Source organism: Archocentrus centrarchus, chromosome 18, assembly GCF_007364275.1.
Source record: "Archocentrus centrarchus isolate MPI-CPG fArcCen1 chromosome 18, fArcCen1, whole genome shotgun sequence".
NCBI classification, from domain to species: Eukaryota; Metazoa; Chordata; class Actinopteri; order Cichliformes; family Cichlidae; genus Archocentrus; species Archocentrus centrarchus.
The window spans coordinates 13,933,111-13,952,234 of NC_044363.1; the positions used below are offsets into that span (position 1 = coordinate 13,933,111).

Consider the following 19,124-nt stretch of genomic DNA (forward strand, 5'->3'; position numbering starts at 1 on the left):
AATACCCTACCCCTACCCACTTTTTCCTCCAAAAAAATATCAGCGTAAGATAAAATTTTATTTCTACCCACCCACCTGTACTTTTAAATCCGTTACCCTAACCAAAAGTTTATTTATTTTGTTTGGCCTAAGCTGCTTTCCTGTATCAGAGGAACAGACCGGAGTCATTGTGTAAGACAATGTCAGGCTTTGTTTAAATATTGCTTTCCTAACTTTGTAACCTAAAATGTGGCAAATTAATGCATCAAGGATATATTGAAGTTTCTCATGTGGCACCATGTCCACATTGCTCCAGAGCTGTCCGACATATTGGATGTGATACGACCACCAGTTGATGGGGAACAATTCACATATATTATTCTCATATATTCAAGTGGATGACAGTGGTTCCTGGAGGTTTCTGGCTCTTGCTGAGTGAAATTGGTGAAAGGTGCTACTCCAAAAACCTCCTAGTGATATTTTTGTTTGTTAGTTTGTTAGTTTTTTGCTTTCACCATAAAACTGCTTTCTGCCTTCTGTGAAGATGATTTCAAGAACCTAATTGGTGATTTTCTTTATTTTTTGCATTTTTAAGATCTAAAACGATTGAATGTTTATGTTCTTCAAGTCAGATCTTTGAAGCAAAGGTTTTTTTCACTAAGCAACATTAGATAGTTGGCCTTTAGTTATTCAAAGAAAACAAAGCTGTGTATTTGTAGCCGTCTAGTCCCTACATTTCTTATATGGCACTGTGCAAAAATCACCCCTCATTTCGCTATTTTTTATTACTAGTAACATGGCAAGTAGGTGCAACAATTTTTTGAAATGTAAAAACATTCATGGAAATACAAATATACAAATATAAGGAAAAACTGAGTTTGTACAATTCTAACAATTCTCATCTAATTCTAAAGTCCGTATTTGTTGTGTCCACCCTTATTCTCCAACACAGCCTGAACTCTCTGAGGCTGCTTTCTTGTCATTTCTTTAAGTAGTCTTCAGGAACAGTTCACCAGGCTTCTTGAAGGACATTCAAGGCTCTTCTTTGGATGTTGGCTGCCTTTTCAAGATGATCCCACACTGCTTCACTAATGTTGAGGCCTGACCTGGGGAGGCCAATTCATGACTGATGGTGTTCCATTGTGTGCTTTTCTATCCAGGTGTGTTTTTACTGCACTGGCAGCGTGTTTGGGATCATTGTCATGCTGAAAAATGAAGCCATCTGGCCAATCAGAGGCTGTCCAGATGGTATTGTCTGGTGGATCAAAATCTGATGGTTCTTTTCTGTTTATAATTCCATCAATTTTGACAAGATCTCCAACATCAACTGGTTGGAATGCAGCCCCAATCCATGACAGAGCCTCCACCACCTTTTACAGATGGCCGTAGACACTCAGTGTTGTAGTGTTGTCCCCTGACTTTCTTTGTACATACTGCCGAGGATTTAACCAAAAATTTCACATTTGGATTTATAGCCATCAGTCCTGCCGCCACTGATTTTCAGTCCAGTTCTCGTGTAATGTGGTGCACCTCAGCCTTTTCTCCCTGTTCCCCTTCCCAAAGAATGCTTCCTGACACCCACCTTTCCACTGAGACCATTTCTGATGAAGCTTCAGTGAACAGTAGATGGATCAACTGAAGGATCAGATGCATCTCTCAGGTCTTTGCGGGATGTTTTTTTTTTTTTTCTCTCTCAAATTCTTTAAGGACACACTGCACACCATGCTGAAATATCCCAAGGTTTTAGCCAATATCTCCTTGGGAATAACCCTGTTGGTGCAAAAACAGTGTTTTTATGCTTTTAAACTGCCTTATCTTTGAAATTTTTTTACAGATTAAACTAAAGAAACAAAAGCTAGTAACAAAGTGTGTAAAGATACAGATTAAAACTGGTTCTTTGCCAAGTTGTCTGTTATGTGTAGACACAACACTGGTTTGTCCCTTGAGTTAGGTACCTTTTGTTGTGCTTCATAGATCTGAAGAAACAAAAACATTCCTCTGAAAATGGTCAGGTACAAGGACTGGACTGAAAAAGTCCAGTCCAGTTTGGAAGACCTTCAGAAAGTCTGGAGAACTGCTGATCAAGACCACTTTAAAAACTAACAAAGTCTGGCTGCTTGGAAGTAAAATTTAAAGAAATGGGGGTGGTTCCAGACTTTTGCACAGTACTGCTGTCAGAGAAATTTCAATGTGTCTGGTTAAATTATATCTACTTTAAATAGTGTATATCTCATAGAAATGTAATTCCTTTGTGCAGCAGTCAGATAACACAGTTCTCCTGAGTTCACAGCATTGTTGGCATCTCTGGTTCAACAGTTAACTGGTAATAATTCATTCATTTGGTGGATTTTCTATCACTTTTTTTAAGCATTCCATCCGAGGTGGAAAATTGCTTTTCAAATTTCAAATTTCTTTCACAGCTTTTGTTTTGTTGCATAGGTCAGTGGTGCTTATCAGAACATGAGCTGTTCAGCAACTGATGTTCCAAAGGATTGCGTTCCCAGGATGAATAAGAGAGTAAATGTAACCCACAGCCTGACCCTGTTTCACAGCAGTGTGTACCACACAACCTTTCTTCCCGTCAGCTATCAGGGTCCCGCAGCATTCAAGAGGTGAAGGACCTTGTAAACACATGTGATCTCATTTTTACTCCGTGATCTGCCTCAGTCAAACAGCTAGAGCTCACAGACCTTTAAAAACAGCTCAGCAAATCATCATATACTTCCCAGGCGGATTAGCCAATCATTCACTTCCACAGCCTTCAGGGTGCTCCGTTGGAGTCCAAAGGAGGGAAAAGATTTCGTTTGAGTCGTCACACCAATTGTGGATTTAAACTTTGGGGAGTTTGGGGGGGCAGAGAAGGAGAGATGGCCTGGGAGATCTGGTCCACGACGCTAGACGAGGAGAATTTGGTTGAAAATGGTGAGTTTGTGACTTGGCGTTTTCCTTGTAGCTCAGAGTTTGTTTTTTCCTTTTCAGTGCTTGTGTACTCTGCTTTCATGCTGTCATAAACAAGGAGTGAGCTTTAACAGAGGCAATAGTTGAACTGCTTCAGCGCGGGCACTGCACCTACTCTCTGGTTGTTTTCTGTTTTTTTGTCTCCTGTCTTCCTTTTTATACACCGAGTGCTTAAATTTGTGTTAAATCATAAATCTTTTTGACTTTTTTTTTTTTTTTTGTTTGTTTTTTTGGCTGACATTTTTAACTTTATGGCACTCAGTTTAATTATTAAGACCATTTACGACCCATTATGCTGAGTGCTGTAGTTTCTGTGCTGTCTGAGTGTGTGTGTGTGTGTGTGTGTGTGTGTGTGTGTGTGTGTGTGTGTGTGTGTGTGTGTGTGTGTGTGTGTGTGTGTGTGTGTGTGTATTTACAGCTGTGTAAGTGCTTTTATTTCACATTGTAATTGATCCAAGATGCACTCCGAACACTGTCAGGTCTCGATGTGTGAATCTTTAGGGTCAGTGAGGTTGTTTCTTTTCTTGCTCTTGTGTCTTCAGCTCTTTACTGCTACACTCAATCTGAATAGGTGTGCATTGGTATTGTTAAGCTGTCTATTACTTTTATTGAGTCCATTTTTGACTATCATCAATAGGATAATAGGTGATACGTTGGGAAATTTCTCCATAAACTAATGTAGTAATGATGGTTAATTAAATGTTATGTCAATGTTTTTACCAGTGCTTATGCTGATATGAGAGATAATTTGAGTTGAAAGGACCTGTTTTTGTTGTTTGTGTGTTTTGTTTTGTAATAATGATATGTTGTGTATGCTTTGTAGTTCACTCTCAAAGTGTAACGATTTGGAGAGCCCAGGGAGAATGGCTGCTGCTTTGCTGCAGCTAATGGGGATCTTAAAATAAATGACAAAAATGTCAGTAAGATTAAAAACTACATAATATAAATGAGCTCAATAAACAAACAAACAAATAAATAAATAAATAAATAAGGGAAAATAAATTAAAGAGTATTATTAGTATTAACTGAATATTATATACTGTAATAAAAGTAAACACAAAAATGTAAATAAAATGTTAAATAACAATTTTAGAGAAATAAAAACTGAATTAAAACAGCATAGAACTCAGTAAGTTCAAATCTAAGTAAACAACAACAAAAGTTGAGTATGATACAACAGTAAAAATAAATGTAGAAATTTTAAATAAAAAGTTAACAATAAAAAATGTTATTTAATGAAACTGAATATAAAATCTAAATAAAATACAATGAAAGTAAATATAGGTAAAAAGTTTTAATAAAATGGAGAATCCATCCATCCATTCGCTTCCGCACATCCTGTTAAGGGCCGCGGGGGGGCTGGAGCCTATCCCAGCTGTCATAGGGCGAGAGGCAGGGTACACCCTAAAGAGGTCGCCAGCCTGTTGCAGGGCCAACACAGAGGGACAGACGACCTTTCACACACACATTCATGCTCTCATTCACACCTATGGGCAATTTAGATTAGCCAATTAACCTAACCCCAGTAAGTGCATGTCTTTGGAATGTGGGAGGAAACCGGAGTACCCGGAGGAAACCCACGCAAGCACGGGGAGAACATGCAAACTCCACACAGAGAGAGGGAGAGGCCTGGGCCAAGGTGGAATCGAACCCAGGCCTTCCAGATGGTATTCTATCTGTGAGGCAGCAGTGCTAACCACTACGCCACCGTGCTGCCCTAAAATGGAGAATAATAAGCAATTTTTTTTTTTTTTAATTCTCTTTAAAATGGAGAATAATAAGCAATTTTAAAAGCTGAAAATAATACACCAAAGGGTCATTTAAAAGTAAGAAGTCTTCAATTTAATTAAACAAAATAGAAATCCTAATAATAAGCTGTAAAGGTGGTAACAGTGCATTTCAATGGGGACACAAGTGAGTGCCTCCTTCTGCCTCTTCTAGCACAGTCTGAAAAGAGCTGTCAATGTTGTCAGTGTACATAGAAGAAGATACAAAACCACAACATCTTCATACAGAAACAAACTCATGTTTCCGTCTGGAAAGGATCTGGGAACAAGAGTTGAGTCACTGTAAAGTTTGTGTGCAAAGCTGGACACGAACAGGTCAAAGCACAGTACATTTCAGTCGTGCTTTACACACGATTTTGAAAGTCTGAACTGTCAACAAGGAATATTTAGTTATTCTGAGAGGTTTCCCAATCTCAGTGTCTGGAAAGCAACACAATTTAACACAGATTGTTACATTTCCACTCGTGTTAAGGACGTCAGACAGACTTGGATGCAGGACGTGTGCAGGATATGACCAGCGACATGTTTCCAGGTTTCATTTTTGTTTTCACATTAGCGGTCAGTCACTGTCAGGGTCACAGAGAACTGAAGCCTGTTCCTGCTCCCTCCTGTATTAATGACAGGAGTGAGAGTAAAATACAGCTGAAACTAGGTCTACATGGAGTGTGGTTATTGCCACAGTCACACTCGATCCATGCTGTAACACCTGGGTTATATTACAGGCTTCATTACCATCAGCTTGCCTCTAAACTCATAGAAAAGGATGTGTAGCAATACTTGAAACAGTTTTGTAACAGAAAAGCTTGATGGTGTCTATATGGTCTCTTTTTCTCATTTTTATTCAGTTTGTTTTTTCTTCCCCTTTAAAAAGTTCTTTCACTCTTGCTAGTGTTGTCATTGTGCCAGTGAGCAAGGCACTTCAGTGCCTGCAGAATGGATTCTTGGCAGGAGCTTGCAAATTTATGCAAACTGGGGAAATATGCCTTTGGTTATTGGACACAAAAATCATCCATGTACAGTTAAAGTTAATGTATAAAGTTTGCTGCTTCAGTGTATTTAGATCTTTGGTATACTGAAGTAAGTTTCAATTGCTTTTATTGACAGTTACATTAAATTTATGCAGAGTCACTATTTTCAGTTTTGCCCCTTCCTTTTCAAGACCTCTGCAGTTTGCTCTGGCATGCTGTCAATCAACTTCTGGGCCAGATCCTGACTGATTGCAGCCCATTCTTGCATAATCAGTGCTTTGAGTTTGTCAGAATTTGTGGGTTTTGGTTTGTCAGTCTGCCTCTTGAGGATTGAACACAAGTTCTCGTTGGGATTAAAGTCTGTGGAGTTTGCTGGGCGTGGACCCAAATTTTCGATGTTTTGTTCCCAGAGCCACTTAGTGATCACTTTTGCCTTATGGCTCCATCATGCTGGAAAAGGTATTGTTCTTCACCACAATGTTGTTGGACGGTTGGGAGAAGTTGTTTCTGGGGGATGTTTTGGTGCCGTCTTTTATTCGTGGTTGTGTTCTCAGGCAAAAATGTGAGTGAGGCCACTCCCTTGGATGAGAAACAACCCTGCACATGAATGGTCTCATGGTGCTTTACTGTTGGCATAACACATGCCAACAGTAGCACTCACCTTTTCTTATCCAGACAGTAATTTTTACAGATGCTAGAAAACGATGGGAGAAAGGGGCTTCAGCTGAGAAAATGGCTTTCCCCCAGTCCACAGCAGTCCCTTTACTTTCTGCAGAAGATCAGTCTGTCTGTCCTTGATGATTTTCCTGTAGAGAAGCGGCTTCTTTGCTGCCCTTCTTGACCACCAGGCCATCCTCCAAAAGTCTTCACCTCACTGCATGTGCAGATGCACTCACAACCTGCCTGTTGCATTGCTGCAAGCTCTGCACTGGTGGTGCCCCAATCCCACAGCTGAATCACCTTTAGGAGATGATCCTGGCACTTGCTGGACTTTCTTGGGCGCACCAAAGCCTTCTTCACAAGAATTGAACCTCTCTTTGAAGTTCTTGATCATCTGATATCCGGTTGATTTAGGTGTAATCCTACTAGCAGTAATACCCATGCCTGTGATGACCTGTTTATGCAAAGCAATGATGACTGCACGTGTCTCTCGGCTACCATGGTAAAAAGAGGAAGAACAATGATTTCAAGAACCACCCATCTTTTAATGCACGTGTGTCAAACTCAAGACCCGCGGGCCAGATCTGGCCTGCAAATAATTATCTATGGCCCGCGAGATAATTTCATAATGGCTGCGGATAAATGGTGCTCGCACCACTTATACTACAAAGGCCAAGACCTGTGCACTAACACATTTTCCCGCGTTGCCAATGATACTGTGATCAGTGGATAAAAAAGTTGGTCATCACTTTTTACAGTGCATCACTGCATCACACACCAGGAAACGGTGCGCAGCAAAGTCCTGAAGACAGGACGCGTCATAAGCACCGTAACACAGACAGTGAACTTAATAAATCACTGGCAGTTTCAGTCTTTTCTGGAGGAAATAGCCTCTGAATTTCTTATCACACAGGTACGATGAGCTGCCTGAGGAAATCTGTCAGTTCATAGAAACAGTCTCAGCAGGGCTCCGGGATGAAAGGTGACTGTGTGAGTCGGCCTTTCTCTGCAACATAATGAAGCATCTTAATGTGTTAAACCTGCAGCTTCAGGGACGGGACCCCGTGATTACACACATGTATGACGCAGTGAAAGCTTTTCAAGTAAAGCTGCTGCGAGAGGCACAGATGCAAAAAGGGAATTTATGCCACTTTCCATGTTGCCAAAAATCAGAGCAGGTCTCCACCGCTGCGTTTGCAGCTGCGCTTTTTGCTGATAAACCGGACACACTGGGCTGTTTACCTGAAAAAAATTGCAAATTTTCATCAGCTTGAAATATTCTCATTTTTACTGATGTTACTTTTGAAGGAAAATGTAATTTTTATATTTTAATTAATGTGTTGAGGAAAAACTTGCTGTTTTCTGGCCATTCAAATTCATATTGCTGATTAAAATATTTTCAGTTTTAGATGTTCAATAAATGTTAATCCTGTTCAGCCTGTGACTTAGACTGTGTCTTCAATTTTGGCCCGTCCTGTGATTGAGTTTGCTCCCCCCCCGTAAAGCATCCGATCTGCTATATGACCTCAGTTAACGTGACAGAGTGATCTCCAGCCTTGTCCTCATCAACACTCTCACTTGTGTTAACGAGAGTATCACTGAAATGATGTCAGCAGGTAATTTTGAGGCAGGCCTGAAATGGAGTGGAATTTTTATTTTAATTTTTTTTTAGGATTTAATTCATTTTAATGGCAAAGAGGGAATTCATCTGCACAATCTTCATCACATTCGGGAGTATATGCAAATCGGCATCATAAAAACAGATTCAGCAAACTTTGACACAAGTTCTGATTTTCACATTCTCAAAACGTTTGGCCACGGCTGTAAGTCACGCAGACACGAATCGCAAAAGATCAGTTATGCTAATTCACCCTGGACATGTAAAACCGGTCTAACCTGTCGGCTCAGGTGTGTAAAATGCTCCCTTTGTGTTGTTGCGTAAGGACATTTTCCTAACATGATGCAGATTTCAGCTGACTCAGGCCAGTCATTGCTGTTTCCTTATAGCACGTGTCATTGAAATTTCACTGCGCTACGCTTCACGATCACCTGTGGAAAACCAGCTTCACAGCACTGTTGTGAAGTCATATTACCTGTGCTTTTTTGTCCTCACTTCTCAGAACAGGGTCTCCTCTGTTCACACAGTCATTACATTTATATTGTGCTGTCCATTAATACTCAGCTGAAAACAAAAAACTTTTAATTTCAGACTATTGTTTTAGGCCCATAATAGCTTCACAAAGCTTAAATCTAAAGGTCTTCCTGTGTGTTTTCCTGTTTCCCGTCTCAATCTGTTTTTGATTGGTTGCTGCCGTCTGGCAATGATTGCTGTCTGTAGTGCAGACGCTGCCACGTACTCAGGCTCTTTTGTTTTGGGCTGCTTGAGAGAATGACGCTGAACTCAAATCTGAAAGCTTTTGTGTTTCTTTCCCTCAGACTCTCATCAATACAGTATTGTCTCAGAATGGCGTTATCAATATTACAGAACCAGGCTACAATGCACTTTTCCTGTTGCTCTTTTGTGTATAGTTTTTCCCATTTTCTTTGCTTTGTAACAAGAGTCAGCAGTAATCATGAGGGTAGCCACTGTTAGCTCTTACTAAAAGCCAGCGTGTGTGTGTGCCATTTGTGCACTACATGTTTTTGTCTGAGAGGAAGAGGAACTCTGCTGCCGCTGACACATTCATTTTTGGAAAACAAGTACTGCTCATGTATGAGGCTTCTTTCTGTAAGAAAGAAACTTGTCACTCTCAAGCTTAAATCTTGTTTAAGACTTAAATGTATGTATTTTTAATATATTATTTTTTTTTTCTATGGTGTATTCTAAATTTGTGTTTTTTAAAAAGAGCATATTTTTCACTCATTCCTAGAATTTTTCTTTCTCTGCTTATTCTCTCACCTAAATCAGATTTTCAAATTAATTTCAAATTATTGCTTGTAGGGTGTTGTAGGGCGTGGACTGTACGAGGATAGGGACAGTGTTGAGGTGTGCAGTAGGAGTGACAGATGAGTTCAACGTGGAGGTGGGACTACATCAGCGATCGGCTCTGAAGCTGTTCTTGTTTGCAGCGATGGTGGACAGGCTGACAGATGGGGTCAGGCAGGAGTCTCCATCGACCATGATGTTTGTAGATGACACTGTGATCTGTAGTGAGAGTAAGGAGCAGGTGGAAGAGAGTCTGGAGAGGTGAGGAATCAAAGTCAGTAGAAGTAAAACGAATACGTGTGTGTGAATGAGAGGGAGACAGGTGGAAAGGTCAACATGCATGGAGTAGAGCTAGTGAAGGTAGAGGAGTTTAAATACCTGGGTTCAACCATCCAAAGCAATGGACAGTGCACAGGAGAGGTGAAGATGAGCGTACAGGCAGGGTGGAGCAGGTGGAGATGAGTGTTAGGTGTGATTTGTGACAGAAGGATAGCAGCAAGAGTGAAAGGGAAGCTTTACAAGATGGTAGTGAGACCTGTTGTGATGTATGGTTTGGAGACAGGAGGCAGAGCTGAAGATGTTAAGATTTTCACTGGGAGCTAAAATGAACAAGAATAGAAATGAGTATATTAGAGAGAGCTCAGGTTGGAGCTCAGGTTGGAGACAAAGTTAGAGATGAAATGCTGGGAGTGTTTAGACATGCAGAAAAGGAATGGTGGATATATTTTGCAAGGATATTGAAGATGTAGCTGCCAGGCAGGAGGACAAGAGGAAGACCTCAGAGGAGATTCATGGATGTAGAGACAGAAGACATGCAGAGGAGGATGCTAGGGATAGATGGATCTGCTGTAGTGACCCCTAAAGGGCCCAGCAAAAAGAAGAGTAGTAGTAGGTATGACTATCATTTACCTTTATTTAGTCACTTAATAATTACTATTTAAAGGGCTTATTTTGAGTGGTGCCTGTCAAGTATGTTATAATTATACAATATAAAATGTATGTCAGAATCTTTTTTCTCTCAAGTAATGAGGTCAGTATATATGAAAGATTTCATACTGCTCTAAACACTTTATTCAGACACTTTTTTCTACTCTTGGCTCTCTGTTATGTCAGTGAGAGGATATCCCTAATATGGCCATCTCAACACAGAAGCCCCACCCACCTACTGTTGAGACATTCTTTTTGCCAAGGGCAGCCAATGAGATGAAAGTTTGCGTAGGCCCCCACTCACGGTCACATAGGCGTAGAGACCAGTTGGCAGCCCCCTGGCAACCACATGTCACTTGGGGAAACTGTGTGCTCCCTGACCGGTTGGCGACTGGTTGTTGGAGGTTGCTTGCTGTCACTAGGTGAAATAGGTCACAAAGTGGTATGCAGTGCTGCACTGAAAACCTCCTTGTGATGGCTTTGGTCACTGTCAGGTTGCTTAAGTTGCCGGTAACTTGCATGGAATATGCTCGTTGGTCTACAAACACTCACCAATTGCCCGCCAAGCTGCAGCAAATCTGTTAAAGGTGCGAAACCCAGCTTGTTTCAGACAGGCCCAGTGTAAGGATGGCTTTGCTCTTCTGTTAGTGTGGATGGATAAAAACTACTTTTAAATTTAATGAAATTTGTGCTCCTAGTGTGATAAACCCTTTGCCATTTTAATCTTCTCAAGACCTCTCTTCTTGTCCGGGCACACCTATACTTTTTTTGTATTACTTGTCAGCCTTCATTTAAAGTGAAATTGCCAGTATGGTAGTTTTACTATTGGTCTTGTAAAGTGAAAGGGAGTTCACACATGATTTTGCCTCAAGCCAAGAAGAGACCAGATGTTAGTTTTTTATTTACACATGTCCAAATAGTTTATGGTGCACATGTGTGGTGAAACAGTGCAGGAGTTCCCATGCTTTATATAACAGTGTATGATCACTGCAACACACAAAAATAGCTCATTTCATCGCCTCCAGAACTCATCAATCCAGGAAGCAATGCAACAAAGGTGTAGAACAATATCAGAGCAAGCAAGTGTGGTGTTACAGCTACTTTTGCCTTGAGGAGGCAGGTGGAAAAACATGTTTCTGAGTTTTTTTTCACAGTAAGTGAAGATAATGTTAGTTTTTCTTGGACAAAAACAGTGTTTCTCTTTCAATAAAAAACTTCCTAATAAGTCCCCAAAAATCTGAAAGTCAGGCCAAAGTATCTGTGTTATTTTGAGTCAACCTGAATCTTGCTGTAGTCCTAGAAATCCTCTCCTGCTGATAATGTGACAGCTGCACCAGCGAAGCCTAAAGCAGAAAGGTTCGGGCGATGGTCCCACCACCCTGGCCACCTCGTGCTACCACATTGTAGGAAGCACTGAAGAGGCTGGGGTTTGAATGTAATGACGTTACTGCGTCTCAAATGTGCGTTCTCTTTCTCTCTCTCTCTCTCTCTTCCTCCCTCCCAGAGGTTTATGAGGACAACAACAGCAGCAGTAGCAGAACAGCCGGTATGAACGGTAACGGCCCCAGTAGGCTTGTGGATCCGCTGGAGGACCCACTGCCTGGAGTGGGCACCTATGAAGACTTCAACACTATTGACTGGGTCAGAGAGAAGAGCAAAGACCGGGACAGGCACAGAGAGGTAAGGAGGAAGGAAGTTAGGGGAAAAAAAAAAAAACAGGAAAAAAAAATTTATTTTAAAGATGAATAACTGCTTATTTGACTGTCATAACTGTAATAAGATGAGGAATGTGCTCTCTGGGTGTGAAGAGAATGAAGCAAGTATCAGTTCAAGATGAAATCATTTCAATATCAGGGAGGTAAAAGCTTAAACTTTTAATTTGTATTTAAACAGAAAATACCCACTATGTGTAACCTGGGAGATACATTTGCTGTTACTGAAATCTTGTGTGGGTTGTAGATGTGTCTCCACACTTTCTGATGTAGAAACAGGGATGATCGAGGTTATATAGCTTCTGAAGTAGTGCTGGGTATTGGACTTCAACCTTATGTATATGACACGTCATTATAGCAGCACATGAACTCAAAAAATCAGAATAGTGTCAAACATGAAAAAAAAAACAGCATGCAGTACAATATCTGAGATAAATGTACATAAATATTACTCATATTTTCTAGACCAGTTGTGTAGTTTTATGATGTCTCTGTGTCACTGAAACTACTATAACATATAATATATTGCAGGATATGGAGGAAAATTCTCACTTTCTCATATCATTCCTTTCATGTCTCCGCTCATCCAGATCACCAATAAGAGCAGACAGTCAACTATGGCTCTGCTGCGCAGAATCAGTGATGCCTTCTCAGGGTGGCTGCTCATGCTGCTGGTGGGACTGATGGCAGGTACTGCTCACGCTCATTCTCACATACTTACATTTGCTTTATTGTCTCAAGCAAGTAAATATCTGTTGATATCACCACAGCCCTCTTCAATAACAGAGAGTTTGGTTTAGGCTAACTCCAAATGCAGTGAATTCTGATGAAGGTACACACTGTAGTATGTAGTATGCTAATTCTTTATATGCTACAGATGCAAATGCACTATTTAAATAGATGGCTTGTAGATAGACTGTACCTCTAGTATACTCTTCTATACTATACTGTTATTACTATATTATTATTACTATACTATTACTTACTATTATTACTATAAACACACAAAGGCAGTGTTCGTACTTGCTCATACGTCTCCTGTTTCATTGCTGCCTGCATCAGCTGAAAGTTAATTCCCATGTGGGCACAGACAGCAGGTGTAGAGCCACAATGTAGCACAAGCACAGCCCTGAAAATAAGCAGGCTGACACATTTATAGAGAAAATGAATATTCATTATGTTGTTTAAAAGTCTGGCACATAATCTTTTTGTCCACCTGGTGGCCTGAAAAGTTCATTTCTCAGAACACAATGATCCATTTGATCGTACTCAGAAACCTTATCTATGTAGCGCAGAGTGAACAGAGCAGAACTCAGAGGCTGAATCCAAACTGAAAGCCAAACGCTGGACCCGAACAAGACAGAGACAATTCAATTAAAGCTGAGATAGTTAAAACGACAAAGAAAAACACGACTGTGACAATAAATTGGGACAATCCATGAAAAGTCAGTGAGTTCCTCAGTTATTGTGCAATAATTTATTGAAGTGTTGCAAAATTCTGTCTTCATACTGTGAATATTTTCTGAGTTACAGGCCATAGAAATAGATAAGGGTCTGTTGAAATTTGATGCTTTTTAATTTGCCCCCCCCCCCCCCCAAAAAAAAAAACATTTTTAATTATCAGAACTTCATATCATAACTTTGTGCAGGAGACATGATTTAAGCTCTGTTTAGAAACTGCAGCCAAATCAGTGAAAAACCGTTTTATATATAATATAATAACCAGACAATAAAAGACAACATCAACTATATTGCTAGCACATAAAAACAAGGCTATAAAAGTGGGTTTAAGAAGTGGTTTAAAGGAGGTCAGGGATGTTGCCTTATCTTCTCAGGCAGGTCGTTCCAAAGTCAAGGGCCTCGTGTGAGAATAATATGGGGTCAGCATTTGTGCCCAGATGTGCAAATGAATCGTAACACGTGGAGAGAAGCCAGATGTAGGTTGCAGTGATACCGTCTGCTAAAACCAGTAAGAAGTCGAGCTGCGTCTTCACGTTATTAACACTTCTTCAGCCGTATGGGTAGAAAGAACTACATAAAATAATCTTCCCTTTGTCTTTGAATAAGTCAGATTTCCCTTCTTGTTGTTGTCCTCAACTTGTCCCTCTCTTAAGGTGCTGTGGCCGGCGGCATCGACATCTCAGCCCACTGGATGACGGACATGAAAGGCGGCGTGTGTCTCCAAGGTTTCTGGTTCAACCATGAGCACTGCTGCTGGTTGTCTAATGAGACCACGTTCCAGGAGAGGGACCGGTGTCCACAGTGGAAGAGCTGGGCCGAGCTCATAACGGGAACCTCAGAGGTAGGAGAATGCTTTCAGTGCCACTTTGATCCATGAAATTTACATTTAGCAGCGAACCCTTCTCAGGCCTGTTTTCAAATCCTTGACTACAAGTGTGTGAATGAAGTGTTATCCCAAGCCACGAGTTTGACTCTCACTGTTTGAGATTTGTTGGTTATTCATGAAGTTTCAATGCTGCTGTGGTTCCATCTACTGGTTGGAAGCTGTCATGATACAAAATTTATACTACTAATACTCCAGGATGTCAACGAAATCAATCACTGCTCATTTGCTTATGTTTTGTAGCATTAATTTTTGAGAATTCACATGCCTGTGTGTGTGTTTGTGTGTGTGTGACCTTGCAGGGTGCGTTTGCCTACGTAGTGAACTACATGATGTACATATTTTGGGCTCTGATCTTCTCCTTCTTGGCCGTCATACTGGTCAGAGCCTTCGCCCCGTATGCATGCGGATCAGGAATACCAGAGGTGAGACTGCGCTCCAAAGGATAAGGTTAAAACGAAAACACCTCAAAATGATTCTTCAGTTTAAAGAAGTACATTCTGAAAATGTTCATATTTGATAAAACATCCAAGAATAAAAGTGAAGAGCAGGCAAATAACAGCTGTCAGCTTTCCTACATTACACACCCATCACCCACAGCTCCTTAACCTCACATGGATTTGTAAAATTACAGAAAAGGTTGAGGTAGCTTATTTTCCCTTTGTCCCAAACTTTGATCATACTCACATTTTTTTTTTTTTTTTTTTTTTTTTTTTTGCTGTGGACCCAGTGTTAAAAAAAACAAACCAAAAAAAACCAAAACATGACTTTCTGTCATATTTAATGGTTCATCTATAGCAGCAATTTCTAAAGCGTGGTTCTCCGCCCCCTTGTGGGCCTTGTAGATACTGCAATTAATTCTACATGATAAAATTAATTGGGGCTGCCTCCAAAATCAGATTTCTTTATTAAAATGTCCTTTTGAAATTCCAAAAGACTTTTGACGGAATTTGTAATTTCATTTAAAAATGTCATGGAACTTAAAAAAAAATTTTAACTAATGAAGAAAACATTTTTATTCATTTTCTAACCTGTTTTTTTTTTTTTTTTTTTTTATTTAATAAAACCTGAACGCATCTTATATCCATCCATTCATTTTCCTCTGCTTATCCCCCAGCAGGGCTAACACAGAGAGACAGACACACAAACACACACATTCGCACTTATGGGCAATTTAGAATTACCAGTTAACCTAACTCCACTAACTGTATGTCTTTGGACTGTGGGAGGAAACCAGAGTACTCAGAGAGAACCCACACAGATTCGGGAAGAACATGCAAACTCCACACAGAAAGGCCACCTGGCAGATTCGAACCCAGTTCCTTCTTGCTGTGAGGCTAACCACTGTGCCACAGTGTTGCCTGAATCTCACATGTCAGAACTTAATTTGGAACGTAAAGCTGAGCAACACAGTGAAACAAAAACACAAACGAAATACTTACTTTTCAACTTGTGTGATGATTGTGTGAAGTGGGTAGACTGCAGATGATTTTCACATTTCAAACAACTGATTTCCTGTTATGTAACGATCTGTAATGATTTATCTTTTACTCACTTCGGTGTAGTGTGACAGGCTCTGGGTAGTATCATTGTTGGTTAGAGAGCTGTAAAAATGAGGATGATTCAGACCTCTGGCTCAGATGAAACCATTAACAGCTCAGATTCCTTTCTGTGGACCTTGTGTTTGAATCCCTGATCAGTCATGGTCAAAAGTTTTGGCAGAGGCAAAAGTTTTGTATTTCATACACATTGCCGCTTGATGTTTTATTTTTTTCTTTATGTTTCTGTGCTATAGTGAAGAATAAGCATAAGAATTTCATGCGTTTCAGAGACTTTTATTGGCAAATAAATCAAATTTATGCCAAGAGTCAGTGTTTACAGTGCTGACCCTTCCTCATAAGTTCTCTCTGGCATGCTGGATACCAAATCCTGCTCGTTCCTGCCTCGTCAGTGCTCCACAACCGTCACAGTTTGTGGGCTTCTGCTTGCCCACCTGCTTTTTAATGAAAGATCATATTAAAGATGCCCACAAACGGTGATCAACTTGGTGCACTGATAAAGCAGGAATGGACAGCTATCAATAAGGATTTGGCCTAGAAGCTGATTTCCATCATGGCAGAGAACTGCAGAACTTATGAAGAAGGGTCAACATTGTAAACACTGACTCTGCATAAATTTGATTTATTAGCTAATAAAACTCTTTGAAACTTGTGAAATGTTGTCCAGGGGTTAAAGTGGGATTTGGCAGGTGGAGAAATTCTAAGACTGGGTGTAGCAGTGCAGCGTGGGGAAAAGAAATGCTTACTTTGAAGTCACCGAATAATTAGTTTTGAATAGAATAGAATAGAACTTTGTTGTCATTATACATACAATGAAATTTCGTTCAGAACAACCATCCAAGAGGAGGACAGACGAGACTAACATAGGGGAGATGGGTGTCTGCACCCGCTGCCACTAGGGGCGCCGCCGGTACAATCAATCCCCAGAAGAAAGGAAACAGACACACACACACAGGGTAGGGTTTTGGGATCTCCAGTAGATTTTTCTGTGTGTTCAGCTGCTACTCTGATATTCACAGCTCTTTGTGGACTAAGCCAACTGAATTCAACAAGAAATACGCTGACCAGTCCAACAAAGTGCATCACTGTAAACCTCTCCACAGTACTGCAAACTGACCAGTTTAGCCTGAACTAGTAGATATTTTCATGCAGCCTTTGAATTACACAAAATTAATGTGCTTCACTTAGTTTTGCAAGATGTTTCACAAAAGCTTAATTCAGCAACACACCGTGTAGATCCAGTCTCTGAAGACATTACATGACATTTCCAGTCTTTAAAATTTCATCATTTTTCCATCTCAGTGTCGCACATTAAACATTTTTTTTTCTCTCCCTGTGAAACAGTAACTGTACATTTATCTCACAGACACACTGTGTGACGAACTGCACCTGAATACTTTGTGTGTTTGCTGATTAGATGCTGAGTATAGCTACCATAGCTTTATGTACGTTTGTACCATGAACGCATCACAGGGATGAGAAGGGAAAAAAAGGGACGTATAGAACGCGTGAGTGGGCCATCAGATATCATTATTTTCTTGTTGCTGAGCATATATCTCCATGGCATCAGCTGGAAGCATGTGGAAAAATGAACTCATTCCACAGTAATATGCATTAACCTGCTTATCAGATTTAATTAGTCATTAATTGAAGGGGCCAGAAGGCAGTTTTGGATCATTGTGGCCCACTTTAACCCCCTGACTCTATCAGAGAAACATGTAAGAAGTCTGTAAAACACTGCTCAGCTGAATGGTTCTCATATTTACTTTTTTTTTTTTTCTTTTTTCTCTATTTAATTTTAATAAGCATCAGGTAAATTAGTTCTGCTTCTCCTATTTCCCCCTAATCCTTCAGTTTTATCATTTTTTTTTTCCCTTCACAGCATCCATTCACATTGATTTATTTACATCCAGCTCTGTTTTGACCGTCTGCCAGCGTTTACTCTCCCGTTCGCTCTGTTTCTTTCACTCTTCATTTCTGAGGAGGTGAAAAGCCAAAGATTTGCTTACACTCTGGAAAGCCAAACATTTCCTCACTGATTTGTTTCCTGCAGTTAGAAACATTATCCCTGTCACTGCTGCTCTCATTTGAAGAGCTCTGTTTAAATTTGTGGAACTTGAATTGTTTTTTCCTAACAGTCTCACCTTTCAAAGGTCAGCAGGACCACGCATGAGAGATTAACCACTTATTTGAAAGAAAAATATCAAAACACAAACCTCATTTCTGTCCCCGGCCCTCCTTCAGTGTTTACACTCGCTTTCTCACGGTTATGCACTCAGACAGGCGTATCTAAACGGATCCCTCCCTAACATAAACACATCCTCATCCTCTCCACACACATGCAAACAAACCCGCTCACTTTCATCTCCGTCTCCTTCAGATCAAAACCATACTCAGTGGGTTCATCATCCGAGGCTACCTGGGGAAGTGGACCCTGATCATCAAGACCATCACCCTGGTCTTAGCTGTCTCCTCTGGGCTCAGTTTAGGGAAGGAGGGCCCTCTGGTCCACGTCGCCTGCTGCTGTGCTAATATACTCTGTCACCTGTTCACAAAGTACTGCAAGAATGAGTCCAAGAGAAGAGAGGTAAGCAGAGGTGATGCTGATAGTCTGTTGCATGAAAAGTTAACTTACAAATGACATTTTAAACCACACTGGCTAATTCTGTAAGTCTTAAAAAGGCAGTTCAACCCAAAATTTACACATTTTTTGGTTTGTGTGTGTGTGTGCTTGGTTTTCCGCAAAGAAAGTAGCCTTTACTTTCATTATATTTAAGAGAAAGCAGACCTTCCTACAAGCACTGTTTCTAAAACTGGGCAAATCAACCAAATAATTTTAGATGGGTAAATAGAACTAAAGGCCCAAAAGAGAAAAAGAGTGTAAATTAGATTTGGGGGTTGAGCGGTCCCTTTAAAGGAGACAAAGAAAAAGTCCAGAAGACTTTTTTTTTTTTTTTAATTTTTTAAAATAATCTTGATTGAAATTGATTGAAGATAACGAATTCTTAGAAAAAAGCCAAACAATTTCTGGTTAAAGTTTCTCCAGAATAAAAATGTTCTATTTTTTTTCTCATTTTCCTTGTCATTATCATATTTTAAAAATGAATCAATTAATAATAAAAAAAAAAAAAATTAAGAAAATTGTTTGTGGCTAAAGCGGTTTTTTTTTCCCTCTGGTGGTGTTAGCCATAAACCACAGAAATAAAAAAGGCACATCCATATTGAAACTTTTGACCCTTTCTATTGAAGCTTGACAATGTTTGAAAGGCAAGGCTGAGATGGTTAGGACAGGTGCAGAGGAGGG

General features: G+C 40.2%; 1 protein-coding gene across 4 annotated transcripts in view; it reads left to right on the forward strand.

The window, feature by feature from the left end:
• The window catches only part of clcn5b (chloride channel, voltage-sensitive 5b), a 51,167-nt gene that overhangs the window by 11,859 nt on the left and 20,184 nt on the right, over positions 1-19,124 (forward strand). For all 4 annotated transcript variants that reach the window (XM_030753661.1, XM_030753662.1, XM_030753659.1 and 1 more), the window contains exons 3-7: positions 11,710-11,885; positions 12,508-12,607; positions 14,032-14,219; positions 14,564-14,686; positions 18,201-18,407. In XM_030753661.1, coding sequence (XP_030609521.1) covers positions 11,710-11,885; positions 12,508-12,607; positions 14,032-14,219; positions 14,564-14,686; positions 18,201-18,407 — 794 coding nt within the window. The remainder of the gene's footprint in view (positions 1-11,709; positions 11,886-12,507; positions 12,608-14,031; positions 14,220-14,563; positions 14,687-18,200; positions 18,408-19,124) is intronic.